Here is an 11,409-nt window from a genome sequence, read left to right as displayed (position 1 = left end):
TCATTGAATAGAGTAGTCTATGACTTCTAGAAAACATGAAGAGAAAATAAAAAGTCGAAATTTCATGAATTTCAATAAATTATTCGTTAAGATGGTGAAAATCTATAAACCAATAAAATTTTCAATTACGAATAAATAATGACATTTCATAAAATTTCAAATTCAGTTATCCAAATTTCGATTTTAGTTTCTATGTTTTCCGGAAGTCATAGAACGAGTCATAGATTACTCCACTCAGAAATTGTAGTATTTCCTCAGTTCAAGTTTTTCCTCGATAAAAATTGATCTTTTTCTACATAAGCCATAGAATTGTGCCAAACATCATAGTCGAAATCATTAAAAGCATCTGTCACACAACGAACTAAAACTACGTAAAAATGCATTTCAATAATACTTCTATGGACCACACTGGTCTATGCGAATTATTAGAAAGTAATTAAGAAGTGATAAATGCAGCCAATGACTGTAACCAAAAACGCTCTCAAAGTGGAAAGGGGAATACGAGGGGAAATAGTCAGCCAATAAGATCAATCGAATCGGGACATTCTTGTTTCCAAGACGATTTGCTAAATACCGGGGTTTATTTGAGAGTATTGATAGCAGTATTTTCATAAATTCCAAAGGAATTTCTGAAAACTTGGACAACCCTTGTATAATTGAAATATTCAGGCTTCCTCCAAGTGACTTTGGATATACTATAAAATAATTGGCTGCATCTATCACTTGTTTTTAATAATTCGCATAGACCAGTGTGGTCCATAGTGGTATTATTGAAATGCATTTTTACGTAGTTTTAGTTCGTTGTGTAAGTGTAACTGATGCTTTTAATTATTTCGACTATGATGTTCGGCACAATTCTATGGCTTATGTAAAAGATGAATATTTCGCAATCAAATCTATTCCTCCATTTACTTTCAAAGTCAGAATTGATATACATATGACGGGTTCTGAAGAAAACGATTTCGCAATGGTATCGTACATAGTACTGAGCAGCGAATTATCCTACAAAACGATAATTATCGTACGAACGGCAACGCTGGAGCGGTCCGAGGTAATAACCGCCCTTCATGTTTGTCGGCCAATAGCGATACAGACACTGAATGCCGCGTTATCCCCTCTTCAACCCAAGTCTAGACCTTGGTTGTTCGCGCCTAATCTAGATTCAGTTAGTTCCAACAGATAACAGAGTTTAGACTAGTTAATTCTTTTCGAGAGTTTTAGTGTTTTGTGACTATGGAGAAAATAATGAGTAGCATGCTTCTTAGAAGTGGCCGCCTTATGGTGAGTTTCACAGTTGCATATTACTCCATTTTTGAATTCGAATTTCCAATGATAGTGGTATTGAATTAATGGGGAACTGTGGATTTTTCAGAAAATTCAAAGTTGTAAAATGTCTCCTATTTATCTTCGAATAGGTTTCAGTAATACATTGATTCACGTGTTTTCAAATTCCGGCTTCTAATGCTTTCCCCTCTACGATCTTCTGAAAAAATCAGGTGACACTCGGTCCATGAATATTAGGTCTATGATTACAATATACCTTTAGGCAAAATATCAACATTCAGGGTGTCAGCAATATAATGATGAGCACTTGGAGAATTTGCGGTGAATTTTTACTAATGGTGTTTGTTAAAAATATTTTTTTTATCAATAGAAATTATAAGATCAATTAGAACATCTCTGTTTCATTCAGTTTTTTCGGTACCATAATTCCATAAAAAAACACCCCTTAACTTTGTGAATATTCAGTTTATAGAACATAAACTGCAGGTTCATACAAATTTGAATCCATGCATACATTCGTGCTATAAAACTACCCACTTTCTTTATTCAAATTGGGGTTGCAACTCTCTCCAGGGGGTTGCTAGTAGAAATAAGCTTTGTATCCCAGATCATCTCCCCCGTCATCAAAAATCGACCTGTCTGAGTGTTTTCACAAATTCTGATTCGTTGTTGTGTTATTGAGGGTGCAGGACACTTTTAAATGAGACCTGTATAGATACATATAGAATAATCATTTCAAGCTTCGTGTTAACACTGTTAACTGAGTGAACTGCTTCATCAGAGTCATATAGAAAAAAAGCAATGACGTGAGTTAGGAGCTTTTGAGCACTCGTAATTCATTCACTAATTGCGCCCTTGTAGACCACAAAAATCCCCTTTATGTCGGTCGTTTCTTCACATTTTCAAATCTGTTGGATCATATTTTTCTATTATATTATTTAACAAATATTATTCCTGCTGCCTATTTGTTTTACTAAAATATTGATTTATTTTCAGGGCATCACGAGTACTGGCGTGGGTAAGATTGACGACATCCATTTATTTTTTTTTTATTTTATGATTTTTGTTTGTAACAAATTTCTTGATGTTTTTAATATCCGTACGATACGAAGAGCTTCTTTCTCTATCGGCTCAAGCAGACATTTAAACCGATTAATGTAGTAAAATTTTATGATCGTTTGGAAAATATGATTTAGGTCTCATTGAGTTTTTATAAGAAAAGGAATTATTCGAATACCTTTTATTGCTGATTTTTTTTTAAAAGCATGAAAATTGGCAAACTTCATCATTCATCATTTTTGAATTAGTTATTGATTGTTGAGAAAAACATAGAATATCCGGGCAGCATTTTTCCGTTTCTTAAGGGGCTAGCGCAACCAGTTGCGCGAGGCAACTCCGTTCCCTATGTGGTTAGCGCAACTTATACACTAGTTGCCCACTCCGAACGCATACGCTCATTCATGTTGTGTCCATTGTATAATTGTAGTCAAGTCATATTTATGGTGTCCCATTTGATTAGGAATCAATTATCGTTTTGGAGATATCGACCGGAGTTGGATTTTTAAATGGAACAGCCTATACTTATGTGTCTTGATTGGAATTATACTTGTACAGGGTGGGCAAATTTCGATGTTTTGGCATTACAACTTTTAAACCAGAGGAGATAGACAAAATCTGATACCCCATTCTCGTTCTCTTTTTCTGAGAAACTAACAAGGGTAGCTTTCATTTTTGGCCAACTTCTTTTGTTTTCGAGTTATAAGCGAAAATTGGAAAAATGGCGATATCGAAAACATTTATATCTCCGCTAATACTGATGATGTGGCTCCGATACTAAAACATTATACAGACACTTTTTCACGTACAATCCAGTGGCGTGCTCGTCTTTTCAAAAGGGTTTTTAATTACGAAGCTATGACCCAAAGTTATGTTTTTTTAAATGGGAACACTAGATTTCTGTGCCTTTTTTGAAAGCTTAATTTTTCCTGATTTCGAAAATATATAACATCGTAGGGTTTGCATCAAAATAAATAACAGAAAATGGTCAAAAACCTTTTTTTTATCTAACCATCCCAATATTTCTATGGTTTCAACTGTTGATGATCACAAAAAAATTGAGCTTTCTATAACAAGAGCAGTGTCCTTTTGTCAATCTGATTACTTCTATGCTTTTCACTCATTTCTACAGAATTCGAATCTAGATATATTTCAAAAAAATAGTTTCGAAAATATAAATGAACTCGGAGAAATTTTCCTAGGTTGTTTGAACACAGTTTCCAATATTCATCTATCGAATTCGGTGCGAAATATCGAGAAGATGTGTCGACTGTGCATTGTGCAATTGTTGTCATTATTAGGTTAAATATTATTTCTTGTTTGTTCCCTTCGTAATTAAATTGTTGAGTTCAATCATATATGCCTTGTTTCTTATGCTATTTAAAATGGATTGGTACTTGTGCGTATTCATTCTGGAGACCTATGAAAATAATCTTCTGATACATCCATCTCATTACAACTCTTTCGATTGAAACATTCGATCTTGTGGATCTTTTCGTTATTTCCAAGTCAATTTTTAGATAAAAATTTATAAAACATATCTAGATTCGAATTCTGTAGAAATAAGTGAAAAGCATAAAAATGATTAGATTGATGGAAGGACACTGCTCTTGTTATAGAAAGCTCAATTTTTTTGTGATCATCAACAGTTGAAACCATAGAAATATTGGGATGGTTAGATAAAAAAAAGGTTTTTGACCATTTTCTGTTATTTATTTTGATGCAAACCCTACGATGTTATATATTTTTGAAATCAGGAAAAATTAAGCTTTCAAAAAATGGCACAGAAATATAGTGTTACCATTTGAAAAAACAAAACTTTGGGTCATAGCTTCGTAATTAAACACCCTTTTGAAAAGACGAACACGCCACTGGATTCTACGTAAAAAAGTGCCTGTATAATGTTACCCACTTCTCGGTCTCTTTTTCTGAGAAACTAACAAGGGTAGTATTCATTTTTGGCCACCTTCTTTTGTTTTCGAGTTATAAGCGAAAATTGGAAAAATGGCGATATCGAAAAACATTTATATCTCCGCTAATACTGATGATAGAGTCTGAAATTTAAACATTATACAGGCACTTTTTTACGTAGAACCCATTGGCGTGCTCGTATTTTCAAAAAAGTTTTTAATTACGAAGCTATGATCCAAAGTTGTGTTTTTTCGAAAGGGAACACTAGATTTTTGTGCCCTTTTCTGAAAGCTTAATTTTTTATGATTTCAAAAATATATAACATCGTATGATTCGGATCAATATAAATAATAGAAAATGGCTAAAAACCTCTTTTCACCTAAGAGTCTCAATATTTCTATGGTTTCAACTGTTGATGAACACAGAAAAATTGAGCATTCTATAACAAGAGCAGTGTCCTTCCGTCAATCTGATTATTTCTATGCTTTTCACTTATTTCTACAAAATTCGAATCTAGATATGTTTTATAAATTTTTCATCTAAAAATTGATTTGGAAATAACGGAGAAACCACAAGATCGACTTTTTCAATCGAAAGAGTTGTATTGAGATGCATGTATCAGGAGATTATTTACATAGGTCTCCAGAATCAATACGCACAAGTTCCAATCCATTTTAAACAGCATATGAAACAATGCATATATGATTGAACTCAACATTTTAATTACGAAGGGACAAACAAGAAATAATATTTAACCTAATAATGACAACAATTGCACAATGTACAGTCGACACCTCTTCTCATTATTTCAATAGATGAATATTTGAAACTGTGTTCAAGCTACCTAGGAAACTTTTTCCAAGTTCGTTTATCTTTTCGAAACTATTTGTATAAAATAAATATAGATTCGAATTTTGTAGAAATAAGTGAAAAGCATAGAAATAATCAGATTGACGGAAGAACAGTGCTCTTGTTATAGAAAGGCTCAACAACAGTTGAAACCATAGAAATATTGAGACTCTTGAGTAAAAAAAGGTTTTTGACCATTTTCTGTTATTTATTTTAATACGAATCATACGATGTTGTATATTTTTGAAATCAGGAAAAATTAAGCTTTCAGAAAATGGCACAAAAATCTAGTGTTCCCATTTGAAAAAACATAACTTTGGGTCATAGCTTCGTAATTAAGAACCCGTTTGAAAATACGAGCACGCCACTGGATTCTACGTAAAAAAGTGCCTGAATAATGTTTTAATTTCAGAGCTCTATCATCAGTATTAGCTGAGATATAATTGTTTTTCGATATCGCCATTTTCCCAATTTTCGCTTATAACTCGAAAACAAAAGAAGGTGACCAAAAATGAATACTACCCTTGTTAGTTTCTCAGAAAAAGAGACCGAGAAGTGGGTATCAGATTCTGTCGTATCTCATCTGGTTTAAAAGTTGTAGTGCTAAAACATCGAAATTTGCCCACCCTGTACACATAATGAATTTAACATCGAAATAAATGAAAAATATTTGAATATGAGGTGTATGATGAGACACCTCATATGAAAGCAAAAGCATAAGTTCTTCACCCGTTTTAGAGATATTGAGTTATTCACTTGAATTTTTGCTGAAAAAATTAAGTGAAAACCGATTCTGCGTTAAAAATATGGGTCCCCTATTTAAAAACATCAAATCTCCTCAATATCTGTGAAACGGTAATTATTGATTTCTTTTATCTACTTATCATATAAATAAATTCATTCGTTTGTGAAAAAACAGGCCTTAATTGGGCTTACATACAGTTAGAAGGCTTCGAAAAGACGGATTTTCAAGAATTTTTTTCGCGCAGACTATTCAATTTATTAATTTGAAAATTGGTGTACATATTATAATAACCTTATAATATATTAACATATTTTTTATTTGTCAAAATAATCTTCGCGAATGTTGCTATCGCCGATCTCCTAGAGCTCCGCAAAAAAAACCAATTTTGCGGTTATCACGATATCTCTGGACCGGATTATCTGAAATGAAAAAACCAAATAAATTTCGTTAATATAATACATTATCTAGTATTTAATCGAAGGAATTAGCGAAAAAATAATTTTTGACAAAATGGCGACTTCTCAAAATAAAAGACTCGATTTTGAACGAAAATTTGCCTCAAAATTGTTTATAAAATGGAAAATATTCATCGGAGAAAAAAAATCTTCGATTAATTACTAAAAAATCTAGTTAAAGAGGTTGTGTTAAAATTTGAGACTGATCGGTTCAGCCGTTTTCGAGAAATCTTGATCACCGATTTTGAAAACATAGTTTTGAGAAAAACGCGTTTAAAGTTTCAACTGTGAGACGCGCCTCCCTAACGAGCCTCCATAAATGTGTCTATAACTTCGAAAATATTCGTCTGATTGTTATAAAATTTTGAGTGTGTATGCTCGAATATATGTATATTCAGAAAATACAAAAAAAAAAAAGATTTTTTGAAAATTACAAGTGTATGTAAGCCCTTAAGTTTTTCATAGTTCTCGAGATGCTTTCAGTAAGAATCGAATTTGGGACATCTTGTACATTCGAAATAAACACACCGACAAAGGTCATGGCATTGTTACTGAAAAGACGACCTATTTATCAGAAACATTAAATCAAAAGTGTGCTTGCAACTTTACTTCAGTCGAAAGGTATTGGGTTTTATAATTGCACAATATAAGAAGAGGTGCCAGATAATTTTTATTTACTTGAACTGACTTTTTTCAATTAAAACAGCCAAAATCTGTAGTCTAAAAAAAAAAAAAATGTTTATGGAAAAGAACGGATCAATTTGAGATTTTAAATTATCCAATAAAATGTTTGTAGGTAGAGTATAATAATTAGGATTGTTATTCTCAAAAATTAGATATTCAATAGTATATTCTAAAACAAGTTGCAGAATGGGCTCCTATTCCAACAAGAATGTGAAATTCGAAAACGAGCGACGAAGGAGCGAGCATGAGAATTGCCTTCTGCAACGAGTATTAGACGATATTTTCTCTATTTCAGTCAAGTTTTGTGAAATATTGTCGAAATCCAATGAAAAATTCGAATTATACATCCTAGTGACATTTGTATTGTATCTTGACAGTTGGTGTGACTGTTACGAACATTAACAGATTACGAAATATGAATTTGAATCGTACCTACGTACTGAAAACAGTGCTGTAATGAGCTCATTACTGCACTGTTTTTAGAACTGTAATGAACTCATTACGATACTGAAATAGAGAAATAACTTTTCATATTTACATTTATACCCACAGTTGAGATCAAATGTTATTGAAGTAAACGTGAATTCTCAATATCGAATACTATTTTTTTTTTTTTTTTTGTATAAACCAATTATTCATAGAAGAATAAAAAAAAAATTAAATTGTGTTATCAATGTATCGTTGGGAGAAATAAACTACCGAATGATCTAGAGAATTATAAATGCAGAACCTATCAAATGAGAGAGCTAAATTGAGTAATTTAATAAAAACCCAACTTAAATATGCCTGATCTCAAGAAAATATTGTAATTGTCATTTTAAATATAAATATAATAGGTGTATATTCACATTTTTTTTTGCATGTACGCAGAAATCATGGTTAATAAATGTACGAGTTGCATTATAGCCACATAGGAAACGGAGTTGTTTCGCGCGTCTCCGTTTTCTAAGGGATTAGAGCATCTGGTTGCGCCAGCCCCATAGGAAACGGTAAAATGCATCCGGGCATACATAATTCGTATACAGCGTGTTTGGTAAAGATTTTTTTAAATTCGGGAGGTGATTCTTCAGTTAAAACTAAGGTCTGTTCCCTTCTCTTCTGGGTTTAACCAAAAGTAAGAACTATCCGCATTTTATAGGAATATGTGGGTGGCGAATCCAAGAAAGTTTTATGAAACGTATGGGACTTTTGAGTCCATCATATGCTGCAGTTTCTGAAATTTATCTGCATTAATTTGCCGAATTTTTATGTCTGTATGAAACTGAGGATATTCCTTTCAAAAATTGTTTCACTAGAAATCTGTCAGCTTTGGTAAAAATACCTAACTGTTTTTTTCAAATTAAGTTTTCTTCTTTTATTTCAATACAAAAAAAAATCAGATGAAATTGTGACGGTTACAATTTCACGTCACAATTTCATCTGAATTTTTTTTATTGTAGTAAAAGAAGAAAACTTAATTTGAAAAAAACAGTTAGGTATTTTTACCAAAGCTGACAGATTTCTAGTGAAACAATTTTTGAAAGGAATATCTTGAGTTTCATATAGACATAAAAATTCGGCAAATTAATGCAGATAAATTTCAGAAACTGCAGCAGATGTAATGTCATTCAAGGAATCGCTTCTTCAATTTTGACAAAGGTATCTTTACCAAACATCCTGTATCGGGCGTCCCAAATTTTTTGTCTAGTGAGGGGATGCCAGAATCCCTTTAAGCAAGAAATAAAATGAAAGGCACATTTTCGAGATCAATTTGTGAGAGTTCAACTGTTTTCAAGCTGTTGGAGAAAATTAGAAAACGGCGTCAAATGAAAAGTTCTGATAATTTTTAATACTGGTGCTATAAACAGGAAACAAAAATATTTTACAGGCACTTTTTTCAGTAAAATCCATTGGTGTAATTATGTTTTTTCATTGCAATTAGTTTTGAAGTTATGATACAAACTTTTGTTTTTTTTTTAAATGTAAGCCGTAAAAATTTCCAACTATAATAAATAAAATATATAACATGATATATTCAAGATATTCAAGAAATTCGGTGGGCAAATAAGGTTTCCAGAATTAAAAATCTTAGATTTTTTTCAAACATTTTCCAATTTGTATTGTACTATAACTTCGATACTAATAGCACCAGTAATGAGAAGTTATGTGAACTTTTTATTTCAAGCCATTTTCCAATTTTAACTTAAAAGGCTGCGGTTTTCACCAAATTAATTCTGTCAAAAATCGAGCCCGAAGATGCGTCATTCATTTTCTTGTAGCTCAAAGGGATTCTGATATACCCCCACTAGATAACGAATTTGGGACACCGCATACATTCTTGGTAAGTAAAAATTTGTTCAATTATGTTTTACAGAACTCAGAAGATCTACGAGGATCCGGACTGAGCCGGATCGCTGGACTTATCCGGCGGACCACATAAGGAGGCGGAATAGGAGAAGTAAGAAAAATCTTTATACCTATTAGTGAACACCAAGGGCGTAGATTTCTTTTTTTGGGGGGGGGGGGAGGCGGTGGTAATCGAAAAAAAATTTTTGACGACAACGTCAACTCATATCTGTAATGTGAGTTTGAACCAAAAAGTATTCGAAATATTAGCATTTTTCCATTACCGATTCGATTGTTCTTGCCTTATACAGGGTGTTCCTAAATTGAAGGTACGAAGGAAAATGAGAGATTCCCTGAATATAATTCCAAGAATAAAATGTCTATACCTAGGCCCAAAAACGCATTGTCTTCGAGATACAGGGTGTTTCTAGGAGTCCTACTCTTTTGTGATTCCTATAACAGTTTATCGAATCTTTATTAATCTTCTTTACAGATTTAGTAAATAAGTACCAAAACTTATGATAAATTTTATTCATCTAAGTTTACTGAATATTATGATTATTTGGATTTTCCTGAGGATTACTGAAGAATTGTTTGACAAGTACCCACAATTTTCACATATGATGAAAACTTTGAATTGGAATGTCTATATCAAATTTGAATTGAATATCTTGTGAAGGGAAGGTGCTATGAGAAAATTTACTTGAACTTTAACATCTGTATTTCAAAAATGAATCGTTCACGAACCCATGTTGTAGTATTCAATTTGTTGAAATGATCCGAGGAATCTTCATTTTCGTTTGTACCTCCAACTTAAGAACACCCTTTATAGTCAATTCAAAACTGATGTCTTCACAAATAAATTGCAATTCGAATGAAACACATCAAATTGTGAAACACAGTACACAAATTTTTCGATGCCAATAAGTCAGTTCAGTTCCTTCTTTGATAACTGCAGTTTTAAACATGAGGCATCTTATTAGATTTGTCCCTTAACCTATTGCGGGTTTTTGTAACTGTGAGAGCAGCTCTGGAAAATTGACTTTCAACAGGAAAATGATCTCTCAGAAGATGCTAGCGTTGATAAAAAATCCTTGGCATTTTGGCCAAGTTTGGAAAGATATTTCTGAAACTACTAAAATCTACCAATAGATTTCATAGAAATGTGAGAAAACTACCAAGAATGTCACACTGTCAAGTCAGTCTCCCGGCGCTCGAAGAATCCCTTTATTTAATCTAAGTGCGCACGAGATTGCAGAAATATATGCAAAGTCAAGGCAAGCTCAAGTATGTAATTTTTCACGAGCATGATTTTCAAGTCAAGTAGGTAGTTAGTTAAATGCCCAAGATAGGGAGTCCTGGAAGCAGCTCGTTCAAAGAGTCGCGACATGATGTCACTACACCCTTACGAGGGTTAGATTGAGAGAGAGAGTTGGTTAAAATATCAAGTTACTTGGCCTAATGAATCCCTAAATGAAATATAGTTTAGGTTATCAATATATCCAGTTGTTAGAATCTCTCGTCCATAATGATTACAAATAATAAATATCCATTTCATTCCAAAGGTCTTCGGAACTTTTCGAAAAAAAATTAGTAATCCTTATGAAATTTCCAGAGTTTGAAATTTTCTGTCTATTCCATTGAACTTCTTTAAAACGTACTATAGATTCATGAAATCACTGGATCATAAATATATAAAAAAAAAATGATCATCCCATTCCTGTGAGAGACTGTTGAGGGAGAAGGTACTCTTGAAATTTTCACAGTAAAGTGAATAGGTACCTTTAATCGTTTTTGTAAATATTTGTTTTGATCCTGCAATGCGCATTTAGATTAGCTAATTCAAAAATTCATCCCTAAAACGTGAAATAATTATTTATCCAACCTTGGATAAAAATCAGTGAAAATTTCAAAACCTCTCATTCAGGAATTGCCGAGGAATCAACACTCTTTATGAGTAATGAGGTACAAATTGTATTGATAAGCTAAATTCTGAATAATTCTTTTACAGCTCCCTACGAAAGACCCCAGCCGCCGAGGACAGAGGTACCAACAAGTAAGTTTTCGTTTTAGTTCTGTTTCTTCTTATCCCTATCCTTT

General features: G+C 32.6%; 1 protein-coding gene across 1 annotated transcript in view; it reads left to right on the top strand.

Moving 5' to 3' along the window:
- The first annotated feature begins 1,233 nt into the window (after positions 1 to 1,233).
- Positions 1,234 to 11,409, top strand: part of LOC123675437 — a 66,099-nt gene continuing 55,923 nt past the window's right edge. The window contains exons 1-4 of the mRNA XM_045610797.1: positions 1,234 to 1,281; positions 2,281 to 2,302; positions 9,338 to 9,421; positions 11,321 to 11,365. Coding sequence (XP_045466753.1) covers positions 1,234 to 1,281; positions 2,281 to 2,302; positions 9,338 to 9,421; positions 11,321 to 11,365 — 199 coding nt within the window. The remainder of the gene's footprint in view (positions 1,282 to 2,280; positions 2,303 to 9,337; positions 9,422 to 11,320; positions 11,366 to 11,409) is intronic.

This window comes from Harmonia axyridis, chromosome 3 (assembly GCF_914767665.1).
Source record: "Harmonia axyridis chromosome 3, icHarAxyr1.1, whole genome shotgun sequence".
Classification (NCBI taxonomy): domain Eukaryota; kingdom Metazoa; phylum Arthropoda; class Insecta; order Coleoptera; family Coccinellidae; genus Harmonia; species Harmonia axyridis.
The sequence above is the reverse complement of the archived record's forward strand: the minus strand, read 5'-3'. Positions and strand labels throughout refer to the sequence as shown.